Genomic DNA, 14,158 nt, shown 5'->3' with positions numbered 1-14,158 from the left:
GCGCCCATCGAGGCCATCACCAGGGAAGTGAAAAAAAAAAACCGAAATGGTTTTATTTGGGAGTTTAAAGAGTGGGATTAAAGGCACCTACAAAAACAAAATATGGACCCAAATTACGAGTATCTTAATAGTGTGGAGGTTGATAAGTGCACTCCAGCAGTTTAAATAGCTGTTTGGATGATAAATTACCATCACAATGCATTATTTTACAGCACGTTTTGAAACAATTAGCATTTAATTTAGTATCACAGCACATGTATTGGGGTGTACAATGATGATGTGATGTGGAGTACTACCATTCATTCACATTAATAATTACATGACAATTTGTAAGATTCTTATTATTATTATGATTATTATTCTTAATGACGCTTGTTATTCAGAAGAAGAATGTCGTTTTTATTGATTTTATTATTATTTAAAAGAAGAAGGTCATTTTTTTATTTTGTCAGTCTGAATTATTTTAGTCCCAGTCCGTGCGCAGCTGCCGGGCCAGGCGCGCCGGTAAAGCGCACAGGCTCGCGACTGGAGGAATACATATGCCTACAAATCAAACGCTTTGGTAAAGTCACACAAATTAAACATTGACGTTCATGTTGCACAAAATAAACACTGAATGTTGTCGTTGTGGTTTTTAACAGTGGGTCATAATATAGCATATCTTTGTCAGTGCGTTTTGTGGTGTTAGGAATTGTTTTTCTGCGCATTTTCCCACTAACTCAAACGTGCGTACACCACCTCCTGAGCTGGCGTAGGATTTGAGCGTGCCGTACGCCAACGTCCATATTGATAAATCTCAAAGTCACCGTGGGTTTGGGTGTACGCAAGGTGTACGCTGGAAATTTGGTGTACGCACTTTTGATAAATGAGGGCCAATGTGTTTACAGTACATCTCCTCTGGTTGTTAGCAGTCCTGTTTGATCACATTTCGTGGTGGTGAACCATTTTGAATACATAAAGCAGTCATTTAAGGGTCTTTATTTTAACTTGTTTGTTGTGTTCTCCATGGTCATGTCTGAGAGATATCGAGTGTGTGAGGTGAATGTAGTGTGGTGAGGTGTTCTGTTCTGTCTGCAGGGGTCACTGCATGAAGAGAGTTCATTCTCTGGCTCTAGGCGTTTCAGTGGCTCCAGCGCTAGAGGCGTAAGGCCCGATTTTTACCTATCCCTCTGAAAGGGGCATGACCTGATACCCAATACCAGTCTGGGCTTGTTGAGCTTCTTGCATGGTTCTTTTTTCAGACCACAGGCTTGTCTAGTTGTTGTTTATGTCTGTTTACGTCATGAGCTTTTCTGAAGAAAGTTTGGGACCTTCCACCCTACTGTTTGACCCACTCTTGTTGTGTTTGGATGCCTGCATGGCAGTAGTCAGAGTGGGACTGTTGGTGTACATGTATGTAAAGCATGCATTTGATGGTAAATCATCTTGGATTGAATTTCTTTCTGTCTTTTGTGTGGTTATGGTTGTTTACTAGTGAGACTGATTGACTCTCCTTCGCACAGATTCCCGCTAATGCTGTGTATCAGTGTGTGTGTTGACCCACAATATAGGTATGGTTTTTACACTACTGTTCAAAAGTTAAAAAAATAATATATATATATATATATATATATATATATATATATATATATATATATATATATATATATGCTTTCTTTAACATGGCAATGAGTTCACTGAGTTCAAATTTGTTTCTTGAACTTGACAATGAGTTCACTGTACTAAAATGGCCCCCACAGTCACCAGATCTCAACCCAATAGAGCATCTTTGGGATGTGGTGGAACGGGAGCTTCGTGCCCTGGATGTGCATCCCACAAATCTCCATCAACTGCAAGATGCTATCCTATCAATATTGGCCAACATTTCTAAAGAATGCTTTCAGCACCATGTTGAATCAATGCCACGTAGAAATAAGGCAGTTCTGAAGGCGAAAGGGGGTCAAACACTGTATTAGTATGGTGTTCCTAATAATCCTTTAGGTGAGTGTATATATATATATATATTAGTTATAAAGTTAAAAAAATGAACTAGTCATTGACAACATTGATAATAATAAGAAAGGTTACTTTAGTACCAATTCAGCATATTAGAATAATTTTTTGAAGGATCATGTGGCTGGAGATTGGAGTGATTGCTGCTGAAAATTCAGCTTTGCATCACAGGAATACATTTCATTTAAACATATTAAAATTGTTTTTCTATATTTTTGGTCTTCTTTCAAAAAGGTACTAGAATCAAACTTTTGAACAGTAGTGTATATGGTACTGTCGTTTCTTTAAACGTTATACTTATCAGTTGCCATATTTTTCCTCTAATGCTCAGAACTAACTCTCTTCCTGCTAACATCTCCTCTGTCCATCTTATTCTGCTTTTTTCTCTATACCTGCTTTTCTGGTTAGCCCTCAGACTACAATGGCTTTCTGGGCTCCAGTTCCAGGGCTTCTTCTAGGGCGAGTTCAGCCCGTGCCAGTCCAGTGGTGAGCTTCCCTTTTCTATCACTGACCCACCATTAGTACTGCAGATTCAAGGTCAAGTCTGTCATCTCTGTAGCGCATGAAGATCCATGGCAAAAACTGACCTATTCTCCAGCGTCTTTGCATATCCTGTTCCTCGCTACTAATATTCAGTATCATGTGGCACTAGCATGACTCTTATGTATTGTGCTCCCTCTAGTGAATAAAGCATGAAACATATCTAGATAACCCAATTATGATGCTTTTAAAAAAATAAAGTATTTCTGATTTAATGTGGATTTGTATAAAGAGTCTTCATGATTTTACTATTTAGCTTCTTCTGAACACATTTATTTTTTCATACAGGTGGAGGAAAGGTCAGACTTCCTGGAAAAGGTCAGTAGGATTATTTTGAGGATGTTGAATAGATTTGTAAACAATTTTTATTCCATCAAAGTGAATAATACCACAACAAAGTGATCCACCAGGCTATGTACATTTTTAAACTATATCCTCAGGGTTCCAGGACAGCCTCCACCCTCTCTGCTGCTACTCTAGCATCTCTGGGTGGAGGGTTATCACGAAGAGGAAGCTGTGATACCTCGATTTCAGCTGACACTGAGGCCTCCATACGGGACATGAAGGTATTTTGGGGTGTGTTCATAACACTATATTATAATGGCCATGATCTTTATGTAAAGATCTTCATTTGCTTTCCTGCTCTCAGGACTCCTTGGTAGAGGTGGAGGAGAAATACCGTAAGGCCATGGTGTCCAATGCTCAGCTGGACAATGAGAAGACAAACCTGATGTATCAGGTAGACACACTAAGAGACACTCTGATGGAGCTGGAGGAACTTATGTGTGAGACACGCAGAGAGCGTGATGAGAAAAACAGGGTAAGGACTATAAAATTATGAAATCTAATTTTTTGATAATTGATAATAATTGACACTTTTACAAATACATTATATATATATATATATATATATATATATATATATATATATATATATATATATATATATATATATTTTTTTTTTTTTAATATTTTTTTTTATACAAAATATGAAATTTACATTTTCAGTCATATACCAAATTTAGAGTAATCAATGAAGTGTGATGTTATTATTGACAAAACTACTATGGGAAGGTAGAATTCCATAGAAAGTGCATGCAGGTCATTTTGACCCCCTTTACAAAGAATTAGAGTATTTCTCAACATATAACCAAGAAATGTATAAGGAGCATTGCAGAGGCTTACATAATACAAGATTTGACATATAAGAGGAATGATTGGAAAATCAAGAAACTAAGTTTTTATTTCATTGAAGAAATTCTTAAAATCAAACTCTGTCAATTTGACCCCCTTTGTGCATTTTTTGGTAAAGTCTGATCATAACTAAACTACTGTATGTGGTAATGTTGCATGTCAAAGTGTAATTAATTGTACTGAAGTGGTTTTGCTATATGGAAATGGTTAGCATACAAGTTATCTCTGGTAAACTTTTAGTGTGAGTTATCAGTCAGGCACACAAAGATATCAACACTCAATATGCAGCACACAGACTGTTAATATGCAAAAAATAAAATAAATAAAATAATAATACTGAAATGCACACAGTCATACAGATGGTCATTGTGAAAGTCATAATTCATTTGTCCTTAAATTCTAATAATTTGTAGAAATACTACAGTTGCTAGTAACGTACTCTGTTACTTTCGTAACCTCGGTTCCCTGAGAGAGAGGAACGAGTATTACGTATGGGAAAAACTCCTTTTCTCGAGAATGTGAAGCAAAACTTTTAATAAAGGTATCTATGTAAAGCGCAGTGAGCTGCACGGCCATAGCCCAGCGCGAGGAGCGCTCTGATTGGCTGGCTGCGGCAACTAAAGGAACCTATGGTGAGGCGGCTGAGAGGAACGAACCAATGGGGGGCGTTCCAGAAGCCCGCCGAAGAAGGTGCTTATATTTGCATACAGGAGGCTATATAAGACCCTAATTCGCCATAGGTGTCAGGTTTTAAGATCGACTGAAGCGATACCTGAGAAGCATAAACACGGCACGGAACGTAATACTCGTTCCTCTCTCTCAGGGAACCGAGGTTACGAAAGTAACCGAGTACGTTCCCTTTCGAGAGAGGTTCCTCGTATTACGTATGGGAACACAATGTAAAGCGCCGTGTGTGCTGACTGACCCAGTATACCCAAAGCACATGTTATAAACCCCCGAGACACCGACAGAGGCGGCTTATAAGGGGAATGAAGAACCGGAAGAGTCGGTTCGTTTGAACAGCTGATCGGACATAGTCGGATCTTATGATGAATGAATAGTGCTTAAGGACTAATGTGTACAGGCCAAAATGTAAGGCAATCTGTTTGCCAGGGTCAAGATAGAGCCTAGATGGAGAGAAGCCCTGCTTGTAGAGCTGGAACCTCCAACTTGTAGAATCTGATAAAAGTGGACGGAGAGGCCCAGCCTGCCGCCGCACAGATATCTTCCAAAGAAATGTCACACGACCAAGCCCAAGATGAGGCCATGCCTCTAGAGGAGTGGGCTTAAATGCCTGTAGGACAGGTTAGGTCCTGGACCTATATGCTAGTGGGACTGCATCCACTATCCAGTGTGAGAGACTGTTTCATGACAGCACAAACTTTAGTGCGGCCACCGAAGCAATGAAGAGCTGATCCGACTGCCTGAAGGGGGCGGAGCGCTCTAGATACAATCTCAATGCTCTGACTGGGCAGAATAGGTTTGCGTCTTATTCTCTCTGAGACGCGGGTTAAGCAGTGCAAAGACCTGCATACTGAAGGGGTTGATAGCACTTTCAGCATAAAACCATGCCTCGGTTTGAGCACAACCTTGAAGTTGCTGGACCCAAACTCAAGACAGGAAGGGCTCACGGAGAGTGCAGGTAAGCCACCCACTCGGTTAACCGAGGCCACAGCCAGCAGAAAAACGGTTTTGAGTGATATGTGCTTCAAGCTCGTGTTCTGAAGTGGTTAGGAGGGGGAACCCTTCACGGCCTCCAAAACCATGGCGAGGTCCCAAATAGGGACCGAGGTAGGGGCAAGGCGGGCTGAATCTCCTGGCCCCTTTAAGAAAACACACAATAAGATCACTTTTCCCTAGTGAATGTGCCGCGATCGGAGCGTGGCTAGCTGCTATGGCGGAGACACACACCCCGAGTATGGAGGGGGGACGACCCGCATCCATTAGCTCTTGGAGAAAGCGAGCGGTTCCGCCAGTTCGCATGAGTGTGCGTCGATGTTTCGCGTAGCACATTGGTTAGAAAACCACTGACCACTTCAAAGCAGAGCTGCCAGATAGCAGGGGCTCTAGCTTCCGAAATAGTGTTCATAACTTGTCAGAGAGGTTCCCGGATACCGTTGATGGGCCATACGTGGAGGGCCCACAGCTCGGGATTGGGATGCCAGACCTTCCCTTTCATTGGCAGAATAGGCATGGGGCTGTGTCTGACAGCTGAAACAGTATGGAGAACCATGTGCGGTTCTTCCAAAGTGGGGCTATTAAAAAGCACAGGCTGCAGCTGGATCGCGATCGGAGGGAACATATAGAGGGAGTCTGGGCCAACATGGGCCAGGGCATCCCTGCGTTTGCAGAAAAAATATTGGGCAGCGTGTGCTGTGCGAGCTGAATTGTTTGCGGGTAAAGGGACCATCCCCCTGGGGACATGGGTCCTCTGGATAACATGTCCGGACCCTGATTCAGAATACCTGGCACGTAAGCCGCCCTTAGGGAGCTCAGATTGTGCTCTGCCCATAAAAGGAGATGCTTAGCCATGCACGGTTCTTATGCCGTAAGTCTTGAGTCTATGACAATGACTGTACTGATAAGCCTGCCCCTCGAAGGCGAATCTCAAGAATGGCCTGTAGTGGGGGTGGGGGGTTATCGTAACGTGAAGTATGCGTTTTTCAGATCTATTGAGAAAACCCAATCCCCGGGGCGAATGTGCGCGAGGATTTGTTTCACCGTCAGCACCTTGAAACGAGCGTGTCATAAGTGCTTTGTTCAGATGCCTGGAAAATGGGCCTGAGACCGCCACCCATTTTCGGCATGAGGAATTAGCGACAGTAAAAACCTGACTCGCTAGCGTCGGGTGTACTGTTTCCGCCGCTCTCTCCTTTAACAGTCTCAATGCCTCAGCGAGAAGCACGTGACTGACACTGCTTCTTACAGAGGGCTCGACCACGGCTTGAATCGCGGGGTCTGCGAGCAAAACTGTAGCGAGAACCTCGTTTTATATGTTCAACACCCAATATTATATACCAGGAATGGCCTGCCAGGCCTGGGCTCGTAAAGCCAGGGGTTGAATTAGATTCGGGGGCTGGCCGCTTAGTAATAGGGGCCTGTTAGCCGGGTTGCTTGTGCTGTAACACTGCTTGTAACACTGTGGGGATAGTGTTAGTTTTGGCGGTGCAGGCTTTGCAGTGGGCACGCGCCTCACATTTATATTGTGTGTGCGAGAGTGAACTTTGTGAAAAGTGCTTGGGTGCAGGAGTGCAGACTGTAAAGTGGGCACATTTCCTACATAGAAAGCTCTTTTGTGTGTAGTGTAAACAATGTGCAGTGGCGCACAACCTACGTAGAATACCCACGGTGCAAACCAGTGAGCAAATCCACAGGGGTAAACGCACACAGCATAGTGTGCAGACGAGCGTGTTTAACACAGGCTAGTTGACTGCAATATTTCATCTCCAGTCACTTAACTTAAGGGAACTGGGAGAATGTAAGGAAGTGCGGGTGGTATGTGAGCCATTCCACAATGCCGTTATGCTCTAGTCTAGACTGAAAGCGCGCATGCAGACAAGCGTGTTTGACCACAGGCTAGTTGACTGCAATAAGGCTAGTTGACTTTATATGGTGTAATCCGGCCGCGGCGGGATTTATTTGTGATTTTGTGAGGCTGAATTAACAGTGCTTATGTAGGGGTGCACACTGTGTAGTGGACACTTTGTCTACAGTGTAAAAACCTTTCCAGCCGCCTGAATAAAGGGGACTGGAAGTGATAGAGTGAAAAAAGGGCTTAGCTTGGCAGCCATTTTCCGACGCCCTTATGCTCTGACAGTGAGCGCGTGCTATGACGTAAGCCGCGCTCTAGTCAGCAACGCGCTGTGGAAGGGGCGCGCGCTATCATGACAAGGCAGCCATTACAACTTCCTTGGCAGTAAGCGCGCGCTGCAGCGACATTGTTCTTGACATACCCAACAGCCCGAGCTCGCTCGTCTAACTTACTCTAGTATTCTCTGTCCGCAGCGCTTCAGCACGGCGGCGGTAGAATGAGCACGGCGAGAGCTTCGGCTCGAGTTTGTTTATTCACTCTAGTATTCTCTGTCCGCGGCGATATCGCGACAGGACGAGAGAATTGGAAGTGTGAGGTAAAACTCTGTCCGCGGCGCTTCTAGCACGGCGAGAGCTTCGGCTCGAGTTTGTTTATTCACTCTAGTATTCTCTGTCCGCGGCGATAGAGCGACAGGACGAGAGAATTGGAAGCGTGAGGTAAAACTCTGTCCGCGGCGCTTCTAGCACGGCGAGAGCTTCGGCTCGAGTTTGTTTATTCACTCTAGTATTCTCTGTCCGCGGCGATAGAGCGACAGGACGAGAGAATTGGAAGCGTGAGGTAAAACTCTGTCCGCGGCGCTTCTAGCACGGCGAGAGCTTCGGCTCGAGTTTGTTTATTCACTCTAGTATTCTCTGTCCGCGGCGATAGAGCGACAGGACGAGAGAATTGGAAGCGTGAGGTAAAACTCTGTCCGCGGCGCTTCTAGCACGGCGAGAGCTTCGGCTCGAGTTTGTTTATTCACTCTAGTATTCTCTGTCCGCGGCGATAGAGCGACAGGACGAGAGAATTGGAAGCGTGAGGTAAAACTCTGTCCGCGGCGCTTCTAGCACGGCGAGAGCTTCGGCTCGAGTTTGTTTATTCACTCTAGTATTCTCTGTCCGCGGCGATAGAGCGACAGGACGAGAGAATTGGAAGCGTGAGGTAAAACTCTGTCCGCGGCGCTTCTAGCACGGCGAGAGCTTCGGCTCGAGTTAGTTTATTCACTCTAGTATTCTCTGTCCGCGGCGATAGAGCGACAGGACGAGAGAATTGGAAGCGTGAGGTAAAACTCTGTCCGCGGCGCTTCTAGCACGGCGAGAGCTTCGGCTCGAGTTTGTTTATTCACTCTAGTATTCTCTGTCCGCGGCGATATCGCGACTGAACTAGAGAAGAGGAAGACTGAGGAAAAACTCCGTCTGTCCGCGGCGCCTCCTCAGCGCGACGGTATAGTGACGAGAGCTTCGGCTCGAGTTCGCCTATTCACTCTAGTATTCTCTGTCCGCAGCTGTAGCGCGACGGAATGAGAGAAGAGTGGGAACAACTCTGTGGCAGCGGCGGAAGAAGAGCCGCGGCGGCGGCAGAGTGAAGAGAGCTTCGGCTTGAGTGTGCTCATGTCCTCTAACATTCTCTCTTTCCGCGGCGCTATTCAGCGCGACGGGACGAGAGCAGAGGGAGAGTGAGAAGAGCTCCGTCTTTCCGCGGCGCTTAACGACGCGGCGGAACGAGAGAGTCCTCGAGTAGAACAAGCCTGTAAGCTCTAGAAGTGGCGTTGCAGCGGCAACACACACACAAACACATATAACACTCAACATAGACACAGTTTAAAGGATATATAACGCCGGATGGCGTAGCTGGAACGGCAGAGAAGGCGGAGAGGGAGTCCGTCGTCCTCAGCTGCAGGTTCCGCTGGTGCCTTTTCAACGGCGGTGCTTCTTCCGGAGACCAGCGAAGGTATCGCTGAAGGAGATAAAATCTGACACCTATGGCGAATTAGGGTCTTATATAGCCTCCTGTATGCAAATATAAGCACCTTCTTCGGCGGGCTTCTGGAACGCCCCCCATTGGTTCGTTCCTCTCAGCCGCCTCACCATAGGTTCCTGCAGTTGCCGCAGCCCGGCCAATCAGAGCGCTCCTCGCGCTGGGCTATGGCCGTGCAGCTCACTGCGCTTTACATAGATACCTTTATTAAAAGTTTTGCTTCACATTCTCGAGAAAAGGAGTTTTTCCCATATGTAATACGAGGAACCTCTCTCGAAAGGGAACCAGGAATATACTGCAAATTCACAATACATTTTTTAGTACATACTCCCAATGAAGGCATTTCTAATTGTGATGTTTTTAGGAGTGCGAGCGAGAACGTCATGCCCACAATGTCCTAAAGATCCAGTTTGAGGACATGAAGGAAACATTGAAGCAGAGTGAAGAGTTGTTGACGGTGAGCGTCACCAGTAAATAATGGGGCAGTCAAACCTCTTCTTGCTCTTCATCTTCCTAACATAGATCGATTCTTTTTTTCTGTTGTCTTTTCCTCTTAATATTCTTCTATCTGTCCATCTGTTTACATCTGCTTACCCTCATGGCCTGGGCTCAGGAAGCCAAACAGTCTCACGGGAAGCAGGCGGACTATATTAGAGAGATCTCTGACCTGCAAGAAACATTGGAATGGAAAGATAAAAAGATCCGGGTACAATTAATTTCATGGCCATGTTTCTTCAGTCATATAGATCAAAAATTCTTTCTTTTAGATTTTAACACTTAATAATATTTTAAATGACAGAATTCCCTAAATCCTCTTTAGCTTGTGTAACTCATTAACTTGTTAAAGTACAGAATGCTTTACACTGTGTCATATGTCCCTTGTAGTCTTTCCTAACCTTACAGCTTTCCTTTACTCCTTTGTTCTTCCCTTCCCTAAATGTTCACTTTTGCGCATTAAGGCCTTAGAGAGGCAGAAGGAATATTCAGACATTATCCATGATGAACGGGAGGCACTCAGGGATGAGGTTTGCCGGCTTAAGGATGCTCTAAAGGTAGAGATACAGAAGGAATATTGGCAATCACAGAGATGTAGAATTACAGATGCATAGTAGAGATATCGAAGTCATTATATTTAGCCACATTATTTTGAATTTAAAGGACCATAGAACATAATGAAAAGTAGGATGTTGACATCAGATTGTATTCTTGCACAGAAACATGGCATTGTGCTGGGATCTGAGTCGACGGCCAATGGGCAGGTAGCAGACAGGACGATTGATGGGCGTGCTGATGCAGAAACATCTTCCCGATTGAATCAAGAGTCTCTCACGCCCACCATGACTGGAGATAGCATGTTAGGTAAGACAAACGGTTTCCAGTATTTTTTAAAATCAGCTATTTCAGCCCTCAATCTGTTGAGGAAACGTTGACTGTATACATCCCACCAATAAGAAGTGCAAGCTCTGAAGCATAGAAACTGGACTGTTTGATATCTGATGTGATCCCAGAAAACCAACATGAAAAACAGTGATTCGAAGTTGATAAAAACTCAGTCAATTACAGTATAAGAAATGCAGATACAGTAGACAATAAAACAGAAAGTGAAGGTTAAGCAAAAACTTGTCTATCTGAGAATGAAGTGAGCTAATTTAGTACACAAATAGTAGCAAACACTTATAAATATCTTGTTCAGTCATGAAACTCTAGAAACTCTAGAAATTTGGTTCTTTCTAGACTGAGAAAAGACAGAAAATGTGTTTTTGTCTCATGGGGATGAAAGACAACAATTCCCAAAATGCTTCGCTGCCCTGTGAGGCCACTCCCAAAGCCACTGCTACTGAATCACTTTTACTTTCCCACCACCGTGTTTATCTTCATAAAATCAGTTCAGTTAGAGAACAGACACTAAAATTAAAGACTGAACATGTCTGTTCAATATATTATGATTTAGCCGCTGAGGAAGTGTCAGCACACACGCAGCAGGAGTCAGATTACACACATTTTTACAGTCTATGATCGTGATGAGCTGACTGAGCTCTCGTGATGAGAGCTGAGGAAGACGCGTCCACGCTCGTGGCAGTAGTTCTCAGCGCTTGTTCAGTCTGGCACGTTTTCAGTTCATGCCTTTGGAAGATTAAAGGGGGGGTAAAATGCTGTTTCATGCATACTGATCTTTTTACACTGTTAAAGACTTGGAATCCCATACTAAACATAGACAAAGTTTCAAAAGTTAAGGTGGACGTTTGATGGGAGTATTTCTTTGTCAAAAATACTACTTCCGGTTAGTCATAAGTTTCGGCAAGTTTTTTGAGATCATGCGTCCCCTTTGACGTTAACGGGGGCGGAATTTCCTTGTATGGGCCTTACGGACAATTCTACCGGAAGCGCGTGAGAGAGAGCGAGGGAGAGAGTGAAAGCAACAGGCTACGCCCATCAAAGGGCTGGCTTGTAGGATGCTAAACAGGTGATATAACCAGTAGCTACTGACTTACCCACTGATAGGCCGGCGGTAAATCTGTATTAGCACTTTCCTCACGCGACGGGCGAATCACTTTCCTCACAGAGCGACTCACTTTCCTCACGCGGCAGGCGAATCACTTTCCTCACTGAGCGAATCACTTTCCTCACAGAGCGACTCACTTTCCTCACGCGGCGGGCGAATCACTTTCCTCACTGAGCGAATCACTTTCCTCACAGAGCGAATTACTTTCCTCACAGAGCGACTCACTTTCCTCACGCGGCGGGCGAATCACTTTCCTCACTGAGCGAATCACTTTCCTCACAGAGCGAATCACTTTCCTCACGCGGCGGGCGAATCACTTTCCTCACTGAGCGAATCACTTTCCTCACAGAGCGAATCACTTTCCTCACTGCAGCGCGCTGCTGCACACGTCATTATTTAGCTCCGCTCACATGACACGCCCCCACCCGCTCGGCTTTTTTCGGAAAGACTCGGAACAGCGCATCTTTCTTATATAATTATAAAAAAAATAAAGACTTTTCGGAGATATGCAGGATGCAATGCTACTCTAGAGGTACTCAAGATTGACATGACACTGACTGAAACTGAGTGTTTCACCCCCCCTTTAACTTTCATAGGAATTAACTTGAGAAGATAAAATACTCACTTTGCTGCGCCGGCCACACCGTTTCCATGAATGCCTGCAGTTGCGAGCTGAGCTGTAAGTGCAACCCCATCCCCCACATGCGAGTTGAAAACATGGGGAAATAGCTCCCTCTGCCGGCTGTAGTCTTTAGCGTCTGGTCAAGCATTTTACCGATGACGCAAATTGATGATATTTGCGTCACCGGAGTAATTTTTCCAGAAATAAAATGCATAAATCTCTCGTCTCAGGGGGATATGAGAGGGGGGAGAACGATCATTGGAATATACTCCAGGGTTTCTACTGATAGAAAGCCATATGCTAATCGCTGAAGTAACCCTTTAAAGGTGCCCTAGAATGATTTGAAACAATAGTTTAAATTGTTCTCTGATATCTAAATAGAGGGTATGTGGCTTATTTAAGGTCAAAAATTCGATTTATTTAGCTAAACAAAGTAATGTAGAAGCTACTCAAAATAGTGTCATGTTTACTACTTACCCGCTGCAAAATATAATCATTCTTCAGTTCTCAAAAATGTATATTTTTTTAACAAATTGACTAGAAACCTTGTCAAATGACTATCGTTTCAACTTAGATGGTGGAGAAGGTGACGTTAGCTACAAAAATCGAGTGAGCGATCTGTAAGCAACTAAACAGTTGTAAACGTAGTTAGCTTCTGAGTTATGTGTTAATAATGAAATATAGGCTAATTTAGATTTCAATCCGTCAAAAGGGATCGACATACGTATCTACTGTTATATTTTATGACAACACTGGCAGGAAATAATATTAACCTTTGTCATTTGACAAACTGTTGTGTGTGCTACTTGGAGTTTCCTATACTAGCATCTTTTTCATTCTAGGGCACCTTTAACAATCTGCAAGCAATCCCACCATTAGCATGTGGCACAAGTTTATTGGTGTCTGCTGATTCTCTGAAGTCAGTGAAATTTCTTGCTAAACATTTAAATAGTTTAGTGTTCGTTGTAGGATATTTTGACAGCATTGTATCAGAGTTCCTCTGAAACCCCCCACATGCCTAAATCTGCTACAGGATTTATGTTTTATGTCTAATAAAACATAAATGTAGGATTTATGTTTTATGTCTAATAAAACATAAATGTAGGATTTATGTTTTATGTCTAATAAAAAATAAATGTAGGATTTATGTCTAATAACGAAGCAGCATTTCTTACATGCTCACAGCAACGTTTCTGTGTTTATTGGCAGTAGCAAGTTCATGCTTGTTCTACAGCAGCAGTGTGTATAGCAGATCTTGGGCCAGATTTACTAACAGCTTGCACCAGCACAACCCCTCTTTTGGCATTAAAAAACTACGGTCAGGATTTACTAAAGCGCTGAAAAGGGTACAGATATTTTTGCGGCTGACCTTATTGCATATGTGACCAATCACAGAAAGTTGGGACTCAAGTCTGGGGCATTTTGAGTTATTCACAGATTCTGAAAGTGTAGTATCCAAGCTTTCCAACAATGTGTAACACAGGAAATCTGATAATATTTGGAGAAGTTGTGCCATTTAAATGTAGGCATTTAAAAAAAGGTTTAAACAGGAGAAAATGGCCTCTAAAGATTGTGCAGTTCTCACCTGTTCTTACCTGCTGGGAGTGACAATAGGGCTCATATACATCTCATAAGCCATACCCACTGTAAAGCTGCATGGTTGCATAGTAACAACAAACACAACGGGAAAAATCAGAACGCATACTATTAATAATAAAGGATAGCAGATGCTATCATTACCATCTAAAATCCCATTATA

The 14,158-nt window shown here is 43.7% G+C and overlaps 1 protein-coding gene across 9 annotated transcripts in view; it reads left to right on the top strand.

Annotated features, from left to right (window-relative positions):
- lrrfip1b (leucine rich repeat (in FLII) interacting protein 1b) overlaps positions 1 to 14,158 on the top strand; it is a 57,237-nt gene that overhangs the window by 32,651 nt on the left and 10,428 nt on the right. For 4 of the 9 annotated variants that reach the window (XM_067459325.1, XM_067459323.1, XM_067459322.1 and 1 more), the window contains 9 exons: positions 1,078 to 1,143; positions 2,401 to 2,478; positions 2,821 to 2,850; positions 2,973 to 3,098; positions 3,182 to 3,352; positions 9,639 to 9,731; positions 9,888 to 9,980; positions 10,234 to 10,326; positions 10,489 to 10,633. In XM_067459325.1, the coding sequence (XP_067315426.1) occupies positions 1,078 to 1,143; positions 2,401 to 2,478; positions 2,821 to 2,850; positions 2,973 to 3,098; positions 3,182 to 3,352; positions 9,639 to 9,731; positions 9,888 to 9,980; positions 10,234 to 10,326; positions 10,489 to 10,633 (895 nt within the window). The remainder of the gene's footprint in view (positions 1 to 1,077; positions 1,144 to 2,400; positions 2,479 to 2,820; positions 2,851 to 2,972; positions 3,099 to 3,181; positions 3,353 to 9,638; positions 9,732 to 9,887; positions 9,981 to 10,233; positions 10,327 to 10,488; positions 10,634 to 14,158) is intronic. The other 5 variants (XM_067459326.1, XM_067459324.1, XM_067459329.1 and 2 more) reach the window with 3 other exon arrangements.

This window comes from Pseudorasbora parva, chromosome 12 (genome assembly GCF_024679245.1).
Source record: "Pseudorasbora parva isolate DD20220531a chromosome 12, ASM2467924v1, whole genome shotgun sequence".
NCBI classification, from domain to species: domain Eukaryota; kingdom Metazoa; phylum Chordata; class Actinopteri; order Cypriniformes; family Gobionidae; genus Pseudorasbora; species Pseudorasbora parva.
Note: the sequence above shows the minus strand (reverse complement) of the source record. Positions and strands in the feature narration are given on the sequence as shown.